At 47.7% G+C, this 19096-nt stretch overlaps 10 protein-coding genes across 10 annotated transcripts; 7 read left to right on the top strand and 3 right to left on the bottom strand.

Annotated features, from left to right (window-relative positions):
* Positions 1 to 286: 286 nt before the first annotated feature.
* EYB26_009884 (uncharacterized protein) lies at positions 287 to 1194 on the top strand (the record flags this gene model as incomplete). The annotated part of the gene is made up of 3 exons (XM_054269131.1): positions 287 to 466; positions 521 to 539; positions 620 to 1194. 3 exons carry the CDS (start codon positions 287 to 289, stop codon positions 1192 to 1194), a joined length of 774 nt encoding a protein of 257 aa, XP_054125106.1.
* A 591-nt stretch (positions 1195 to 1785) lies between these two features.
* On the top strand, positions 1786 to 3036 carry EYB26_009883 (uncharacterized protein; the record flags this gene model as incomplete). The annotated part of the gene is made up of 1 exon (XM_054269130.1): positions 1786 to 3036. One exon carries the CDS (start codon positions 1786 to 1788, stop codon positions 3034 to 3036), a length of 1251 nt encoding a protein of 416 aa, XP_054125105.1.
* Positions 3037 to 3198: 162 nt separating this feature from the next.
* Positions 3199 to 4371, bottom strand: EYB26_009882 (uncharacterized protein; the record flags this gene model as incomplete). Its single annotated transcript, XM_054269129.1, has 5 exons — positions 3199 to 3873; positions 3934 to 4025; positions 4093 to 4161; positions 4223 to 4244; positions 4300 to 4371. The coding sequence occupies 5 exons, from the start codon at positions 4369 to 4371 to the stop codon at positions 3199 to 3201; spliced, it is 930 nt and encodes a 309-aa protein (XP_054125104.1).
* A 323-nt stretch (positions 4372 to 4694) lies between these two features.
* EYB26_009881 (uncharacterized protein) lies at positions 4695 to 5513 on the bottom strand (the record flags this gene model as incomplete). The annotated part of the gene is made up of 1 exon (XM_054269128.1): positions 4695 to 5513. The coding sequence occupies one exon, from the start codon at positions 5511 to 5513 to the stop codon at positions 4695 to 4697; it is 819 nt and encodes a 272-aa protein (XP_054125103.1).
* A 457-nt stretch (positions 5514 to 5970) lies between these two features.
* On the top strand, positions 5971 to 7696 carry EYB26_009880 (uncharacterized protein; the record flags this gene model as incomplete). The annotated part of the gene is made up of 4 exons (XM_054269127.1): positions 5971 to 6030; positions 6091 to 6663; positions 6716 to 6856; positions 6905 to 7696. The coding sequence occupies 4 exons, from the start codon at positions 5971 to 5973 to the stop codon at positions 7694 to 7696; spliced, it is 1566 nt and encodes a 521-aa protein (XP_054125102.1).
* Positions 7697 to 7997: 301 nt separating this feature from the next.
* On the top strand, positions 7998 to 8365 carry EYB26_009879 (uncharacterized protein; the record flags this gene model as incomplete). Its single annotated transcript, XM_054269126.1, has 2 exons — positions 7998 to 8045; positions 8117 to 8365. 2 exons carry the CDS (start codon positions 7998 to 8000, stop codon positions 8363 to 8365), a joined length of 297 nt encoding a protein of 98 aa, XP_054125101.1.
* Positions 8366 to 8703: 338 nt separating this feature from the next.
* Positions 8704 to 9965, top strand: EYB26_009878 (uncharacterized protein; the record flags this gene model as incomplete). The annotated part of the gene is made up of 5 exons (XM_054269125.1): positions 8704 to 8807; positions 8866 to 8956; positions 9023 to 9187; positions 9242 to 9344; positions 9394 to 9965. The coding sequence occupies 5 exons, from the start codon at positions 8704 to 8706 to the stop codon at positions 9963 to 9965; spliced, it is 1035 nt and encodes a 344-aa protein (XP_054125100.1).
* Positions 9966 to 10725: 760 nt separating this feature from the next.
* On the bottom strand, positions 10726 to 12027 carry EYB26_009877 (uncharacterized protein; the record flags this gene model as incomplete). The annotated part of the gene is made up of 1 exon (XM_054269124.1): positions 10726 to 12027. The coding sequence occupies one exon, from the start codon at positions 12025 to 12027 to the stop codon at positions 10726 to 10728; it is 1302 nt and encodes a 433-aa protein (XP_054125099.1).
* Positions 12028 to 15960: 3933 nt separating this feature from the next.
* EYB26_009876 (uncharacterized protein) lies at positions 15961 to 17586 on the top strand (the record flags this gene model as incomplete). The annotated part of the gene is made up of 1 exon (XM_054269123.1): positions 15961 to 17586. One exon carries the CDS (start codon positions 15961 to 15963, stop codon positions 17584 to 17586), a length of 1626 nt encoding a protein of 541 aa, XP_054125098.1.
* Positions 17587 to 18176: 590 nt separating this feature from the next.
* EYB26_009875 (uncharacterized protein) lies at positions 18177 to 19034 on the top strand (the record flags this gene model as incomplete). The annotated part of the gene is made up of 3 exons (XM_054269122.1): positions 18177 to 18235; positions 18310 to 18521; positions 18610 to 19034. The coding sequence occupies 3 exons, from the start codon at positions 18177 to 18179 to the stop codon at positions 19032 to 19034; spliced, it is 696 nt and encodes a 231-aa protein (XP_054125097.1).
* Positions 19035 to 19096: the final 62 nt, after the last annotated feature.

Genomic DNA, 19096 nt, shown 5'->3' with positions numbered 1-19096 from the left:
CGTGCCTGTAGATAAGGCAGAAACTTCACGTGACCTCAAAACCAGTGACTAGTTACCTTGACGGATCAACAATCATGTATCAATCGACACCATCACTTTACTCCTGTCTTCATAGCTGTACACAACCTCAATTGACTCCTTATTGATATTATTGAGAACTCGCAAGCCTTGACCTTAATTGTGTCTCTCAAATTGACCGCCAGATAAAAACGGAGACCTCGAATTGGAGCTCTAGTGGAGCTTGCAAGGACCTACCTTATCTGCGGAGCTTCACCACGCTCGCAAGATGAACCCCTCAGGATCCTTCAGAGTGCTAGGCACAATTGCACGACAAACTTCGATTCGATCTACATTTCAATCACCATTTATCTCGTCAAAATTAAGAGCTTTCTCATACTTGACTCCGAGGCTATCAGGAACAGCGCCTCGGGGATGGACACCCACACCATTTGTGACAGAGACGGTAGTACGTGAAGGCCTTACTCGAACATTGGATTGAATTTTGCTGATAATTTATTAGGGTGGAGGATGGCATACATGTAAGCACAACCCGCACAACTCGGAACCACATCTCTGTAATCTTTGAACACGAACCAAACTAATACATTGCGCCGAATAGATGACATCTTCTCCCGATTACTCAAAGAGCGCATTATCTGCCTCAATGGCGAAGTTGACGAAACTACATCAGCCGCCATTGTCGCTCAACTCCTATTCCTCGAAGCAGACAACCCCGAAAAGGCAATTCATCTCTACATCAACTCCCCCGGAGGTTCAGTGACGGCGGGACTTGCGATTTACGACACTATGACCTATATACAATCACCTGTGCACACTATCTGTGTCGGTCAAGCGGCCAGTATGGGATCTTTGTTGTTATGTGGTGGTCATGCCGGTAAGAGGTACTGTTTACCACACTCATCGATCATGATCCATCAGCCCTCGGGTGGATATTTCGGACAGGCTAGCGATATTGCGATTCACGCAAAGGAGATTCTCCGGGTAAGGACGCAGCTCAATCAGATTTACCAAAGACACTTGACTGGCAAGAAGCAATTGTCGTTGGATGAAATCGAGAAGCTCATGGAGAGAGATTATTTCATGGGTGCTCAGGAAGCTCTGGAGATGGGCATTGTGGATGAGATCTTGGATCGAAGGATGAAGCCTGAGAGTGAGAGTGAACCCGCCAAATGATACCCGTGAACAGAAAAGCACGAATAGCTTGTATAATATTGATGTGATACGATCTGACGCATATTCCCTACTCAAGCTGCAACGCGGTGTACTTTATGACCCTCGTCTCACTACATTCTCTTCTCTAAAAGAAACAATACAACATGCATCTGCGATCCAGGTTCTACGGGAGGCAGAGCAATTATGAACTCACCTTTCTTTGGCCCTTCAATAGTAGCTTCCTTTTCGATCTTGGAATAAATTCGTATCCCAAGTGGGTGCCAGTATGCGAAAATGCCTCCTTAAAAGGCTACTTCAAGAATTCGAAGTTGTCACCGCAAATGATTTCTTTGCGCTATCCGAAGATTGAACATTCTTTTTATTGTAGTTCCAGAAGATTTATGCTCCCCAGCCTGGTGTTTGTCTTCCTTTCACTCCACAGTAAGAGCAACAGTTCAAGATCCTGAAGGGATAGGGTTGATGTTCAATGCGTTAACTAGTCCTTACCGTATACGGTTAGCGTATAACGGAGCTCTCTCCGTTCCCCAAATAATTTCTTGGACTCTTTCGAAGCTCACGAGATCACCCAGCCCATAATTCCTGCCATACGAGATGTCATGCTCGTCGCAAGTCCCATATAAGGAATGGCGACTTCAAGTCTTATCTAAACTGTTCCTTCCTCAATCCCAAGTTCCATCATGCCGCCTCAACGCAAGACGATATCTCTCATCAAGCAAAACACTCCACAATGTTCGGACTTACAGCACAAACCGTGACAACGACGCCAACAATCAAGACGATTCCACTCCTCGGAACATATCAAATACCACGCTCAGCCAAAAACCCCGTCCATCCGACTCCCTCCCCAAATCCCCTCTGTTCAAACTCTCCCAAACCCGCCCAACAGGCCACCGACCTCGAAAACCTCAAGGCACAAAGGCCGACGATGCTCGACTCCGCAATAATCCCTGGGCAGTCGCCCTCGCTTCCCCAATACGAAATTGCACGGCGACTTCGATGCGTGTACCAAAAGCATTCCTAACGGAAATGGGACTCGTGCGACAAATCGACGAAGCTATAGAAGGGAAGCCGCCGAAGACCAATGTATGGTGGATGCCGACTGGATTATTGAAGAGGAAACTTTCGAAAAATATTACACCTGAGAAATCATCGAATAATAGAAAGCTGCCAATTGTGAGGATGCTTACTCGCGCACTTATTATGGAGTATTTACCTCTTGCGGTACGGAAAGACACGGACAGGAAGGTCAAGGCATTTCAATTTGTGCCTTCAGAATGGCGGACGAGGTTTAACAAGTCTGAGTATGCCGAAATTAACAATGTGGAATGGCCAGAAGGATTGCCTGATTTGGTACTGAAGTATCTGGGCGAAAAGGTCGTTAGGGATCTTAAGGAGGCTTATCGATATGAACGAATCAAGGGTGAAAAGGCGGATCAGTGGCGGGTTCTGCAGGTACCCCATCTGTCAGTCCCCAGCTTGATAGAAGGGTTACGACATATCGAAATAAAGGATATCCGGGCAGGGGCTGTGGTCATTATGGGAGACCCCGAACCGGAATCGACAAGAGACGCTTTTGCGTCCAGATTTCCGGATTATCTCACTCTGCCTCAGACGCAATCTACCGTGCCGGTGATTGACCTAAGCACGCTGCTGTCGGCTTCTGATCGTCAAGCCCTTCGAGAATCAATTCCTCGATTCGCCGAGAAAGCATTGTTTTTTCGTGCAGATGGGCCAAAATCCGTGGATGCAATGCTGGCCATGTGGGAGTTGAAGGGTTATGTTATGCATGACGCTGAATACGTTCCGGATTTGAGAGCCCAAAAAATCGTCGATAAAGAGTAGAATGCCTCAAGTCGAGTTCGACATGATCGCTTCTGTCAGTATCCTCGTGTTGGCGAGGTATCTTTGTACATAAATATGAACAATCACCCTATATACAAAGATCGTAATCGTATCAAATCACATGCTATCTACATATGAATCTAGCTCTATATCCATCTATGTTTACTTACTCTCCGCAGCCAAAAAATCACTCAACTTATCAACATACGCCACCGGTCTCACGGGCCCATTCAACATATCATCCTTGGTAGCCACACCCGTCAACACACCCAGTGTACCCCCCAATTTTCCTTCAATACCAAACCTAATGTCTGTATTCGTCCTATCACCAACCATACAAGTACGATTACGATCGAACTGGAATTTGCCCTCAATAGAATCCATCATTGCCTGACTCGGTTTTCCGAGCGCAATCGGATCCTTGCCCAGCATCATAATCAGAGGCGCACTTATCGATCCTGCACCAGGAAATAGGGAGCCTTGGTTCGGTAACGTGCTGTCTATATTTGTGGCAAGGAAGATTGCGCCGCGACGAATGTATTGGAAGGCGAGGCACATCTTGAGGTAATTGAAATGGAAATCGAGTCCGACGAGGACAACGCCGACTTCGGGGTCGAGTATGGACGTGTCACCGTCTGCCATTAGTTTGTAATCGCCGGGGACGATGTCGCGTCTTATGGCGGGGTCAGTGCCACCGATGAAGGGCACATTTTCGTTGCGGAGTTCTTGCTCAATGCCGGTTTCGCCGATGACGAAGACTTTGCGTTTGTTGGCGGGGAGTTTGAGGATGCGCGAGATGTAGATTGAGGCACTGTAGGAGGAAGAGAAGATTTCCTCCTTTATAACAGATCAAAATTAGTTTAATTGTCTCGTTTATGAGGGTGGTTTTCAACGCACGACGTTGCTTGGGATGCCCAGTCCGTCGAGTTTCTTTTTGTAGTCTGCTCGAGATTTTGTGCTGTTATTGGTGACGAAGACAACCCGTTTTCCTGCACGCAGCCAGACATATATCAGTGACCATGTCCTCTTGGAAGTTGTCGCTGGAAGAATATATACCTCTGCTCCTCAACAATTCCAATGTCTCAGCTGTACCTGAAAACGTATGGTCGCCGGACCAAAGCACACCTTGTTCATAACTCAAGTCAACACACGAATCCGAACTGTCATTGAAGTTGAAAGTACTAACCATCGCAGTCAAAAAGGAATGTCTATCGATGGCAAGGATTAGTAATCGATTGTATACTCGTATTGCTTATAACTCACGTCGAAGCGATCGATAAACTCATTCAGGGCGGCGGGGTTGCCTGTGAGATATTGTGGGGATGATGTCGTCATTGTCTCTGAGTGATTTGTTTAAGCAATGGAGAACGAGTGAAAGAAGCAAAACAGATATATAATTTACAAAGAAAGGAAGAAAGTAGTATACACAGTTCTATATAAGAAAGGATCTCCGAGCTGACACCGCGGATACTTACCGGTAAATCTTCTTGGTTGCGGGCCGCGGGGCGCCGATTCGGACCCTAAATCCCACGTGATGGGGGAGAGGGGATGCTGTCGGCTTACATACCGGTTGTTTATTGCTTAGGCATACATCGATCATAGAAGAACCCTTGATTATTGAGACAAAAAAAAAGACTGTGTATTGCTCCCATATGGGACTACTCTTTCAAGAACTGGCTCAAAGCCTTGGCCACAACCGGCACCTGTTGATGGAACAGATTCACTCTCTCCTTCTCCCATCCATCAATAGTTGCCTTGGCCATACCAATACCAAACTGATCATCGCCTTTGAGTAATTCTTCATATGTCTGGTCGGTGAATGCCTGCAACGGCATACCAATCTTCCCGCCATCTTTCAGGTCGGGCTGGTGGCGTTCATCGTGTAATTCCGTCTGGACTGCTGGTGGGAAGACTTCAACTACCTGGACTTGATTGTCTGGTTGTTGCTTGAGTTGTTCCCGGAAGACAAGTAACCAATGATGTAAAGCGGCCTTGGAAGCGTTGTATCCTCCAGTCCGAATCACGGTAGGGATGATGCCCAATGTTGCACTGATATAAACAAGATGGGTGGTCGTCTTTTGGGCTTGCAAAAAGGGCAGGAATGCCATTGTAAGATGTATAATACTGGTGTAGTTGGTTGTCAATTCTTCCTGCACCATGCCGAGATCAACAGTTTCTGGCTGGGCGAAATTGAATGATCGTTGGATTCCAGAGTTCAGAATGACGGCATCGATGTCAGGATGTTCTGATGTGACTTTGGATGCGAAGTCAGAGATATCCTGTAGCTTCGTGATGTCGAATTGCACGGCCGAGCTCTTGTCTGATCCGAGCTGTTTGACGAGGCTGTCGAGCCGCTCTTGTCGTCGACCTACTAGCACCACTTTGCTTCCATTGGCGACCAATTTAATGGCTAGAGCCTCGCCAATTCCGGAAGTGGCACCGATAATGAGGGCTTTTTTGTAAAGTGGAGAAGACATTGTTAATTGGTGCTCTTCAGATGTTCAAATTATAAGATAGAGGATGAGTTGCAATGCGTGATGAACCAGTATCTCAATGACCTTCACGAAGGGAGGTCCGCTGTATTTATAGACAGCACGGATGCTGGGGCCAACTTTGTTTCGACCGGAGAGAACCTTCGCATATTGTCGTTAAAGCCGCCGAAAATCCGAGAGAAATTGTTGCGTTGAGAAGGTGGTGGAGAGTGTCGCGATAGACTGATAATGGTGGAGTGTAGAGTTGCGGTATGTCATTGGTCAGTTCGCAAGTTATCTCTCAAAATAGCTTAGCTTGGTTTATAGATATGATGCTTTTTGATTGGCTGACCGCTTGGTCTTCTTTCGTCACTTTTCGGCTTCACTCCATATCTGTCCTATCCTTCTCGATATAGTATAGGACATCACTGTGCATGCAAAACATGACTCTTTGGCTGATGGAATGACTGGTGTTGCAGGAGGCTCGAGAGGATGTCATACTTGCCGCAAACGCAAGATCAAGGTATTATCCCGACACAACATTGAGTCAATACCCATCGGCCTAGCACTAACTTTGACCCAGTGTGATGGTGGCAGGCCAACATGTAAACAGTGCGCTAGAGGCCTTTGGACCTGTGAGGGCTATAATCGGACTTTGGCATTTCGTAACCATAGTTCGAGCACTTTTTCACATAAACGGCGTCACTACCGACGAGGCAATGCAACGCAAATCGATTCACTGACAACTCCTTCAGCTCAGCATATTGCACATGTATCATACGCCCAGAACGCCGGTATTTTGGCTGATGACCGTCTGCTGGAGCCTCAGTCATTTGCACAGGCTGCGAACCAAGCACTCTATGACCAGTCGTTCAGCTCGTTTATTACACTTTGCCTCCCCGAACGAGCTTCCATGGATGTTCCTTTGGCATGGCTATTGTCCTTACATCACGGGTCTATTTACTCGAAGACACTGTCTTTAGCTGCAGCAGGCGTGGGATACGGTTGGATTGGACATGAAGTGCACTCCAGCGATGCACTTTATCTCGGCCGTAGTCTCTATTGCAGTGCTCTGTCGAGCGCGCAAGATCTACTCAATGGCTCAAAGTATACCGAGGGCTTATTGCCAACAATTATGATGCTACTTTTATACGAGGCAGGCTACATCATTGTTCTCTCTGTATCCAGTTACTTACTGTTGCGCGTAGCTCTTTGAGTTTGGAACTCAGTCCAGCCTAGGCTGGAAAGCTCATGCTAGTGGCATAGAGACTATTCTACAGCTTTATGCCCCACAGATATTTACAAAACCTCTAGGGTTTCAATTGTTCTATTCTTACAGGACTATTGGCGTATGTCCTATCGAGCTCATCCTCAAACCAAGCAACTAATTCATGCAGGTATTACGAAGTTTGACGACGCGAAAATCTACTTTTCTTTCAGAAGCAGAGTGGATCGACATCCCTTGGTCACTAGGCGCAAAGAACTCTTATCATCAATTTTTAGATTTAGCTGCTGAAGTCCCCAGTATTCTCGAGCAGATTGATCGTCTTTCAGCTGGTAATAGCCTTGGGCAATGCGAACAGACACCCCTCGAGAGACTTGCTCGCCAGACTTTAGACCTCATACATAGGATGAAAGAATGGGAGGAATTTAACAGCCTTCGCCTAGCACAAGGACCACCTCATACATTCTCTTCAAGTGGTACATCGATGAACAGCACGGATCGTCTGCAGCCTCGGGTTCATAGGTATCCAAGCAGACATACCCCAGGTCCCGGGACTGATTTCGATGAACTCCAGTCCGCCCGCCTCATGCTCTTCAATTGGGCTGTCACACTTACTCTTTATATTAGCCTTTATGATAAGGTTCCTGTAAGGCCTTATCTTGGGAATATGTATTGGAACGAGAGTTCACACCCAATATCAATACGTGGCTTGGAGTTTGAAGCTGAGGCCTTAGCATATAGAGTCACTTTATGGGCCGATTTCTGCTGCCAAAATGCATGGCAGAGTTTTGGTCCTGCAATTGGTATCTTCAGTGTCAAGGCAGCTATACAATGGTACGAGGCAAGGCTTAAGACAGGTTTGCCTGGTACTTCGCAGGTACTTGCGCAAGAACAACTGCAGAAATGCCGTACGCTTCTAGAGCATTTGACATACAGTGACCGAGGTAGCGAATTTACGCTATAAGCCCTCTAGCCAGATATATTTATCTAACCAATGCACTGGATTAACCAATTTTGAACGCAAACTTCGTGTTAGTCCATTTATAAGATTTTGTGGCACCTTCATGTTTCCATTTCAAGATGCCAAGACCTGGAGGTTCTAGGTACCGCCATATGTCATCAACTTTCATACGCCAACAACAACCAAAGCTTTGTTTCACTTCGTGGCTCAGGTTACTTGCGGATCCAAATCAAAGAATTCCAGCTGTCTCAGCGGATCTTGGCCGCTTGATGAAATCTACAGAATAATTAGTACTCTTCTCATGATGCAAGTTGCCGAAATCCTCTCCGACCTTACATCCCTAAGGGCTTGTGTAAGTAACAACCATCTCCACTTCTTGATATCCATTGTCTACCCAAAACTTGCAATTAACTCTAAATGCAGGGCCACAACGAGGCCCTCGCTCTCGTCAACGTCCACAAACCGTCAAGCGCAGAGGCGTCCACGGCAGATGGTCACCAACAATCAGACCAACACGCCGAGCTATCAAGAGCACAAGAGCTTGTAGATCTCCATTATGGAGTCAAGGTCAAACATATGGGCAGTGCACCGAATTCTGAGCCTGTTGTTGACGCAGGATTAAGACGGGCAAGGGAGGATGTGAATCGGGTGTTGAGGGAGTTGGATGCTTGATATGACTGTCCGCGATCATGTATTGTATTTGAGCGTTTTTGTCTCTCAGGTCTAATAGAAGCATTCTTCAATCGTGATCTGCCATGCCTTTCTCTTTTTTCTCTTGCGATGTTCACTGAAGCGTGAACACCATACAAAGATGCATAAAGTCATGTGATTTGCTTGAAAAGGCGGTGACGTTCGATACACATTCTGCCGCGGTTGCCGTCTTGACTCTTCTGATCAACATCGTTAATTCGAGCCTTGATTATTTCTCTTCTCATTCCACACCTCCAACCTGCTGTTCTTCGTATCCTCGTTGACTTGGCCGGCTCTTACAGAGCTTATATATATTCACAATGGCTAGCAATGTGGATGCTAAGCTGCTGAAGCAGACCAAATTTCCACCAGAGTTCAGCAAGAAAGTGGATATGACGAAGGTGAACATAGAGGTCATGAAGAAGTGAGAGAACGCCCGAAGTTTTAAGCATATGTCAGAACAACACTGATTTTTCTCATAGATGGATTGCCGGAAAGCTATCGGAATTACTCGGTGACGAAGACGATGTTATTATTGAGCTGTGTTTTGGTTTATTAGAGAGCTCCAGATATGTAAGTGGCCGAGCTTTTAGCTCTTTGTGAATGTCCGTATGCTAACAAGCTTGCTTCTCTCTACAGCCCAATATAAAAGCCCTTCAGATTCAATTGACTGGTTTCCTGGACAAGGACACGCCCAAGTTTTGCCAGGAGTTATGGAACCTATGTCTTAGTGCACAATCGAGTCCTCAAGGTGTTCCTAAGGAGTTACTGGAAGCGAAGAAGCTGGAACTGAAACAAGAAAAGGTATGCCATTCGTCAGTGGAAACCACATATGGATATATTGCTGATTTCGTTTAGTTGGATGCAGAACGAGCTGCGGAAGAAGCACGTCGGCGGAAAGAACAAGAACGCGAGCGCGAAAGAGAACTGGAATCTATCAGACAGAGAGAGAGAGCGGACCGTAACCGTGGGTTTCGTGACAACAGAGGGGGCCGGGGCTCTTACCGCAGAGGTTCACGGTCTCCTCGGCGTCACAGCCCAGACCGGCGGAGTGCACCTTCGCGCCGAGAGTTTGATTCCTACGTACCACGAGGCAACCGGCAAAGCCGTCGAAGTCCTCGATCGAAATCCCGTTCAGTATCGCGCTCACCGTCTCTTTCCAGATCACCTCCTCGTCGCTCGTACCGCGCAGATGAACGCAACAGGAGACGCCCGCGATCTGCAAGCAGGTCACCGTCTGCAGATGGAAGGGATCACAAAAGAAGCAGGCGACAAAGCCCGCCACACGGTGATGATCGAGATAGATCTGCTGCCCGCAATGAATCATCATCACGCTCACCTAGTCCCAGAAGAACCCGCCGACGCTATTCCTCTGTCTCTTCGCGCAGTCCCTCACGTTCACCGTCACCGCCACGAAATCGTAGAGGACGTGACCGTTCTCCTCGAACCAGAGTCAGACGGAATACCAGTTCAGTTTCTGCATCTCGCTCAAGGTCTCGACAGCCGGACAACAGGAATCGTAGGAGGCGGTCATCATCTCGCCCGTCAGAAGATCGTAGGACAAAAGCTGATATTGCTATAAAAAGCCGATCTTCTAGAGACAACCGCCGACTGAGCCGCAGCACTTCGCCTAGACGAGATCGCTCTGTTTCTCACAGTGTCTCCCGCAGTCCAAGCCCAAGAGGCGATAGAAAAAGACATCGATCGCTGGAGCGGTATGCACCAGCCAGGCGGCGTCGCGATTCAGATTCTCTACAGACGGAGAGACAGAAACCGGCGGATTCAGAGGATGTCAAGATGCAGGATGGCAGCGATGTAAGCTCATGAATGTCTCTTCAAATATGTCCTTTGGCTGGTGTTCTTGTTGAAAAGTATGGTTATGTAATTGGCTCATTTGTTTGTCATTTTCAGGAAAACTGATTGCAATTGAATTACCGCAAACAGGCCAAAGGACCAACCAAACTCCGCCTCTCCGCCAACGAGCTTCGAGAGAGGGTATTGAAAGAAAAATTGAAAGCTATGCGCCGTAAAGCGTCAAACGAGAAAACGGAAGATGTCGCCTAGCTAGGTAGGTCATCCAGGTTTATCGCAGGAGCCACATCTTTCTATTTCCTTTCCAAATTCTACATTACTTGCTGCTGGTTCGGCCAGCTAATCTCAAAAGGATATTAATTATTTGCATCTGTTACACTATCTATCTGGACCATTAATATACTCAATACAGGGATATAATGCACACATATTTATCATTAAATATTAACTAGCACTACCTCAGTCTGTCGCTTGTAGCTGGAAGCCAAGGTATTATGGATATATTAACACAAAAATATTCGACACTTCAATTAAACACGAATAGGACGAACGAGACCTCTCTTGTCGTTGGAGTGGCATCCACAAGTCTCGCCCGAAATCCACTTTCCGAGAATAATCTGAATATCAACGGAGATCTCAACACCGGTGACGCAACCAGTCAAGACACCAATAAGCTCAGCAACAGCTTCAACAGCGACATCAACAACAGCTTCACCGGCAATAGCAACGCCAATAACGCCCTTGACAACGGCACTGAGATCAGCAGCAATATCGCTTTCAATCCAGGTAGTCAAGGTAGCAATATCGGCCGCAGCGAGGACGGAGACGCTCTCAACTTCGGCGACGCGAGCGTGCAACCAGAGCAAAACAGCAGCCTTGAGCTCGACGGTGAGGGAGCAGCCAGTGCTCAACAACCAGACAGTAAGCTTCTCAACGGCCTCGATTTCAAGAGCAACGGCAGCCTCGGCGCTAGCGCAGAGTTCGAGAATGACCTTGATATCAGCGTCCAAGTTGAGTTGAGCGGCAATCCAGGCTTCGAGGGCGCCGATGTAAGTAACGGACAGAATGCCGGCAACATCAACAGCGGCATCAATAGAAACACCCACGGAGCCGGAGATGGAGGCAGCGGTAGAAACGGCTCCGATAGCGACGGCGCCAACGCCAACCTCAGCTTCGAGCCAGAGGCCAATAGCAACCTTGAGATCGATGGGGAGACCGCATTCGGAGCTTGCGAGCCAGGCGGTAATAACAGCCTTAACATCGGCGGTGAGAGCAGTCACGAGACCGCCGTTGGCGCAGATGTGGAGGGCAACGTTGACTCCGGTGTCGAGGTGGATGTTTGCTTGCAGGAAAGCGAGCAATTCAACTTGAAGGGAAGCTTCAAGGATGACACCGACAGCGGCACCGACGGATGAAATACCATTGATATCAACGACGAGACCGCCCTCGGCAGCAATACCGACAGCGCAGGGAGTGAAAAGAGCGATTTTGGCGATTACGTCGACATCCAATTCAACGGAGGCGTCGGAGCACCAGCTCTTGAGGGAGGTCTTGACGCTGAGGTCGAGGTCGAGGTCGGCGCCGTCAAGCCAGATGCCGAGCTTGGCTTTGGCATCGACGTTGATGAGGTCGGCCTTGAGACCCAAACTGGCACCCACGAAAGCGGCGGCACCTTCGGCGCAGAGACCGCTCAGCAGGTCAGCGGGTTTGAGGAGGTTGACGACGTCGGAGATGAGGCCGCGCTCATGGTGGAGGACGGCGGGGACTGGGGCTGAGGGGAGGGCAAAGGCAGATGTAGCCAGAGCCGTTATGGCGACAGCGGCGAAACGCATGTTGAGACTGGTATGTGGAGTATGAAATGGAAATATCAAGTCGGTTTGTTCTATTGTGAAGATGGAAGAGATTGGATAGCTTGAGTAGCTTAAATGACGGTAATGATTGTAAAATGAGTGTCAGATCAAATTGATCTATGAACTATGAAAGAATAGAGAATGAATGGATGTTTGGATAGACAAGAGGAGGAGGAGGGAACATAGGTAGGTATAGCAGTCTTTATATACCTCCACTCGCTGCTCACAGGGGCAATGACATCTACCTAGCCATAAATCCAATGGATCGACAGAGCCTTGGGAAAAAGAATCCATATGTTCGTGGTACCTATGATACACTGGTGCATCTATTCTTACGCCGCCCGGGACTCTAGTTTGACTTTTTTGACATCCAAGTCTAGACAGCGCACGGAGCATCTAGTTAACTGCATGGACCAGAGTCATGGACAGCCTAAGTTAACTTAGTCAAGTTCAAGGTTGTTTGCATCTTGTGATAGACAACTTAGGGCTAGTTCCGCTAGGAGAGTTACCTTAGTGTATACATACTACGGAAGTAGTACAGTGGGGGGTCTTGACAGGCCCAAAGCCTCAGACGATATCCAGTTAAACAAAGCCCTACCAATTCGGAAAGAAAGGGCGGGACCTTTTTTTTGGGTCTAGCAACCTAGTCCGTACAAGAATAGTACCATTGCTTTAGTGGATTCTTTGACCACGGCCCTATTATTTTGATAGTTTCGTTTCGCTTATGGGACGATTTAAGGATTTAAGCCTATCAGGGGTCTATCAACAAGTCTATCAGGGGGCCAAGGTGGAGGCTGAATTGGAAAACAAAAACCAGGTTTGCATACTACGTATGTCTCCGCAGTGTCCTGCTGCATGCTGCTCGTTTTTTGTTTTTTTTTTTTTTTCTACTAGTTTTCTAGGAGTTTATACTACGTAGTAAGACAGTTTGAGACAGGGCCGGAGAACTCAACCCTCTTTTTGTTTAAATAGAAACTTCAGCTGATGGTGCAATCTGATCTTGTCATCTCGAAATGTGATACGTGATAGATCTTGCTCAACACGATGGTCTCCCGATGAAGCACACTTTTGAGTATCTCATATCCAAGGTTTGTATTGTGGATGTTGTTGACTCGGGGTAAAAACTGTATTCCTCCTGATTGTGAATCCGACTCGCCCATACTACAGAGTATGCCATATCATAGCCACCGAGGCCGAGCTTGTGAGTTACTAGCTACATATTGTTTTTTCCAGTTGCTTCTTTGAGCTCGAGCGCGCTGTTGGTTATCGACTTAATGTTGTAACGTCCTATCGTTGCTCTCGGAGGATAAACGTCCAGACGTATTACTATTACCAACAGAGTCAGAGTCTTGACATTTCTTGGTATTTGATGTGTCGATTTTTGCTGACGCTAATATGTTGGTCTCCTGAACAGACCGTGGCAGTACGGTTGGCATCTGTGAGCCGTTCTCCTCTTCTTGCCATGTGTATGGCATATGCATGCTGGATACGACAGAGTAAGAACGTCAAGACAGACCCAGGAAAGATAACTACATTAACTTGCTCGGTAATCCGGATGATGGCGCCACCTGCCCAAAGCCAAGCCACTACTCCTATGGGCGAATTTAGGCATTAACTGGCCGATGGAGCCCGGACCAGCGCAGCGCCTGTGGTTGGCTGAGCTATTCGTTCCTGAAAATCGTCCGGCGTTCGATAGTGTGTCCTTGTCCTTGTCGGTGCTTGACTTTCTTGCAAACTGTTCGCTATGTACGCCATGGCTTACCACCACCCACTATTCTGGTCCCCTTTTTGGGCTGCCGTGGAGTTAAATCGCTTAATTGTATTCAAGATTCAGTCCACAACTCAACCACTTCGTATTCTTCAAAGAGAAAAGGTTTGGCCGGAAGCACTTCGTCTCATCCGATAACACGGCCTATAAGTTAAGTTACTCTGTATTAATAAGTTTAATAGCCGACTGTTATACTCCGTACAAAGCCATGGATGTCGATCTCTTGCCAGGTTGGGGGTGGAATTGAAACCAACAGCCTTGGCAGGTTCTCGTCCGCGACGAGCATCTGTTGGCGCGGATCTCGCTGGGCCCAAGTTGAGATGTTTTGTGTCGGTTCAACTTTTGAGGCGGTGCGGAGCCCCTAAGTGACTTGGTCTACTACTACCGTACGTAGTACATGTACGAGAGTACTAGCCTTTAAAGAGCATTGGAACAGCAGGCCTCGCCTCGGGATAAGAGGAGCGCCTCTGCATTCTCATTCTTGTTCTTATTCTTATTTTTGCTTTTGCTCTGCACACAATTCGACTTGAGTCGAATGTGCCTAGGTAGGGATTAGAACGGACGTAGCTACCTCAATTGATGCATCCCGCGATTCCAGCCTGTACACATCTTGTTTGGTGCGCCAGGCGACAAGTCCAGCGTGCTGAGAATCCCGGAATATATATCATTGATTGATGCGTCGAAAGTCAAAGTGTAAACTTCGTGCCGTCCTCCACGGGCTCAAAACTTAGAGAAAAAACAAATGTGCCCGACACAAAGAGTGAGTACTCAGTCCAACATTTGGAATGATCGCAACAAAGAAAGAGGCTTGGTCAATAGTCTTCTGTAAAGTTCATACTACCATGGCCGTGCTCGGCATGCCAGAGAAATAGGACAACACAAACTTTGAATTTGAACTCGAGTGATAGACAAAGAGCTTTGTATTGGCTTTTTACAGCGTGTTATCATGTTGGCGCGAGATAACAATGCCTAAGTAGCAAGCAGATCCTGGTTGAAGTTGATGAACAATTCCTAATACTCACTTAACTACGGAGTAACTAACCATTCAATGATAGTCAAGATGACTAAGCGTTGCCATGACAACTTTGTTGTGGTTTCGACACACGTGACTTAGCCCGGCGCTAGGGCGGCTTCCGAGCCACGGCTGAGCTCCATCTTCAATGTTGTTCGTCCTGGGCCGTATACTTCTATATTCTTACACGACACTTTTGGATACACAACGCCAGGGCATTGGGCCTGTATACTTGGATATGCGATGAATGGATAAATAAACGCGTCGGAAATTTTTCACAATGGCTACCGAGGCTTCACCAACGCCTACATCCTCTGCTCACAGAATCGGCGGTGTGCAGCATCGATTATCCAGGTCCTCACTTTGGCGACAAGAGCCGGGCCGCAATTCACCAGCGACGCGCCACACAAGATTCGCGAATGAGCAGATTTCAGAGCCCAAAACCTACGATGGAGACAGTTCAGACGACGAACCTGTTCCCGGACCTAAATTCAGTGCTTCGGTAAAGGCACTGTTAAAAGGCGATGTCATGGAGACTTCACCACATCAACAACAGCTACAACAAACAAGCGCGAAGCGACTGAGTATTGCTGCCAGAGACTTTTCATCTGCGCGACCAGAAAGACACGTCCGAGTGGCTTCTCCTCATGACTCATCAACGGGCAGTCCTGCTCCACGGGTTGTCCGGGTCGGATCAGCGAGACTACCATCATCAAAGCCTGAGAGTCCCAACTCTGAGGAACAAAGCTACATGAAAGACTTGATCACTCCGGCACCGCGAACACGTAGTGTCCGTATTACTGGATCAAGAAGCACTACCCGTTCACCACTATCAAACTCCCCAAGCCATAGGTCCAATGAAGACGCACTGAGTGGACAAAAGTCTGCGGAAGCTGTGAGCGATGAAAGGCGATCCATGCTAGAAGATGACTATGTTCCGCGTCTAGGCGCTTCTTCGGTATTGAGATCTCGTGCTGGGGAAGAGACCGGCATGCATAGCTCTCTTCGGGTAAAGCGCGTCGGCAGATTGACGGGCAGTTTTCTTAATGGCCCAGCTAGGCGCGGAGTACTGCGCAGACAAAGTGAAGAAGTAGAGGAAAACCTTCAGTCTGACAGGCATACTCCAGAACGAGAGATGCGTCAAAGCTCCCCGCGTTACGCAAGAGAAGAAAATGAAGCTTCCAGCCGCCCGGTCAGAACAACATCCTCACCGAAACTGTCATGGATCGATTCCGACCCACGAATCTTGGAAAAGCCAGCTACAGCCGTACCTCGTGTTGTAGACATGCCTTTCTCTCGACCGTCGTCGCCAAAGTCCACTCGTTCTAGATCAACTCCTGGAACTTCAGAAGGCTCCGCGAAATCTGAAAGTGGAAGCGATCAGCCTCAATACCGTGTTCCGCCTCCGGCACTACCTTCGACTCAAGATCAAGAAAATGATCCCCCACCAACGTTCAAAAGAGCCAAACCGTCTGGTCTCAGTCTACTGGATAAGCCTGAGAAGTATTCAGTCGTTTACGACGATGATAATAAAGAACGCGAATTGCCACCAACAACAGTATCACCGCGGAAACCACTTACTTCACGGAGCAACAATACTCCACGCACCATGGCTCCACCACCACCTAAGATGTCTGTCTTGGAGACTGCTACCGCGACAGGAGGTGCAGCAACAACGACATCGCAGTCCCGGAAAAAGAGGAGTCAAGTGACAATCAACCACAAAGCTTTCACTCGCATGGATTGCATTGGGCGTGGAGGTACTTCTCGTGTCTACCGTGTCATGGCCGAAAACTACAAGATATTCGCTCTCAAGCGAGTGAATTTGGAAGATGCCGATCGGGTTACTTTGGCCGGTTACAAAGGAGAGATTGATTTGCTGAAGCGATTGGAAAATGTCGATCGAGTCGTGCGACTGTTCGATTGGGAAATCAACATGGAGAAACATACTCTTAGTGTGCTTATGGAGATTGGAGAATCTGATTTGGAAAAGATTTTGGCATACCGGCTCAATGCGGATGATGCTATTTTTGATTCCAGTTTTACTCGGTTTTATTGGAAAGAAATGTTGGAGTGTGTGCAGGCGGTCCACAAGCATAATATTGTCCATTCCGATCTCAAACCCGCAAACTTCCTGCTGGTCCAGGGACGGCTGAAAATCATTGATTTTGGCATTGCCAATGCGATATCTGATGACACCGTCAACGTGCATCGCGAGCACCAAGTCGGAACACCAAACTACATGTCGCCCGAAGCACTCATTGACTCGAACGCGGCATCCGGATTACCGGCCAGCGTTGGCAAAATGATGAAACTCGGCAAACCAAGTGACGTTTGGAGTCTGGGCTGTATCTTGTACAAAATGGTCTATGGACAGCCACCATTTGCACGAATCGCAAAATACTACGAACGAATCATGGCTATTCCCAACCCGAAAATCCCGATCGAATTCCCACAATTCGCAGTCGGCGGCGTGACCGTTCCACCGGGTTTGCTACGAACGATGAAACGATGCTTACAGCGCGATCAAACCCTCCGTCCCACAACTGAAGAGCTGCTCAGCGATCGAGACCCATTCTTGTATCCTGAAGCTCAGCTCGAGGGCACCGTCCCCGTGACGCAGGAGATGATAGCTCGTATATTGACCAATGTTGTGAATCACTGTCGTGTTCGCGGTGTTCCCAAGGAGGAAGAACTAGCGGCATGGCCTGCTGGATTCTTCACCAAGATCAAAGCCGCGGTTGAGGAGGAGCATAAATAGAAGGTCTCACTATTCGTCTGTCTTGAGTCTGCTGTGTGGTTCCTTTTGCGTTCAAGCGTTGCATTCTTTTGAATTTTCCTTTCTTCCTTTCTCGGATTTCTATGCTTATTCTGTATAATGACATACCTGGAATGTTTGGCGTAGGCTTTTGGGTACGGATTGCTTGGTTTTTTTTTTTGGTCTTGGGATGCTTTATGATTCGATTCTTGTCAATATTTGATAGATAGCTTGTCAGCTTGCACTGTGTGCTGTCAGCTTATATTTCAATTCTGTTTAATTACATGAGATATGTCTTGTCAACAATCGTTTATCCGAATGTGTACGTACGTAGTAGTTAAACCTTCAAAGTATCGGGCGAGAAGTGAGAAGTCCTCCGCTAATCGGCACAATAATTAGTTAGATTAGGGTTTGTTTGATATTCAGCGGATCAATGCCCGGAGCATATCTTTGCCGGACGGCAACTATTCCGAGGCAGAATACCCCAACATCACAATAACATCGCATTCCTTTTTAAATTGATTCCCTTCACCAATTGATAAATTTTACACCAGGTGTTTGCGAAGAAAAGAGAAATAAATATACACACAAAAATGACAAGCGCATTCAGAAAAAACTGTCGCAAAATCATTTGCATTGGTCGCAACTATGCGTACGTACGCCCATCCTTACGAGTGACTCTTCTGGATAAATACTAACTTTCTCGCGATTTGGGGACGAATGTAGAGACCACATCACCGAACTCAACAGCCTCACACCCAAACAACCCTTCTTCTTCCTGAAGCCTACATCCTCCCTCCTCCTGCCCGGGCAGGGTCCCGTGTTACTACCCAAAGGCGTGAATGTGCATTATGAAGTCGAGCTGGGTCTCGTCATTGGCAAGACATTGAGAGATCTCGATCCGGAGGATCATCAGGGTGCTCTGGACTCTATTTCTAGTTCGTCCCTCTCCCCTTCCCTCTGCCAGATTCTGATTTCTTCGTGGGGGGACAATGGCTAATGGTGTATGAATTGGGTGGCGTGTAGGCTACCTCCTCGCAATCGACATGACAGCCCGCAACGTGCAAGACGAAGCCAAACGCAAGGGCCTCCCCTGGTCCATCGCCAAGGGCTTCGATACCTTCTGCCCTATATCCAACCTCATCCCTAAAAGCGCGATTCCGGACCCGCACAACGCCTTTTTGCGGCTTAGCGTCGGAGATCAGGTGCGTCAGGCAGATAATACGAATTTGATGCTTTATCAGATTCCGAGACAGTTGGCCGATATTTCGAGGGTTATGACGCTTGAGGAAGGTGATTTGGTGTTGACGGGCACGCCTAAGGGCGTTGGGCAGGTTAAAGATGGTGAGGTTATTACCGCGGAGATTGAGGTTGATGGGAAGCAGGTGGAGAGGATTGAGGTGCAGTGCAGGGAGAGGGTGGAGGGCAGATATGAGTTTAAGGAGACTTAGTTTATGGTTAAGTGCGTGTTTGTGTGGGAGAAAGGTTGTATATAAGACTCTGTCAAAGATGT

Source organism: Talaromyces marneffei, chromosome 8 (assembly GCF_009556855.1).
Source record: "Talaromyces marneffei chromosome 8, complete sequence".
Classification (NCBI taxonomy): domain Eukaryota; kingdom Fungi; phylum Ascomycota; class Eurotiomycetes; order Eurotiales; family Trichocomaceae; genus Talaromyces; species Talaromyces marneffei.
This window is presented reverse-complemented; position numbering and strand designations above follow the sequence as displayed.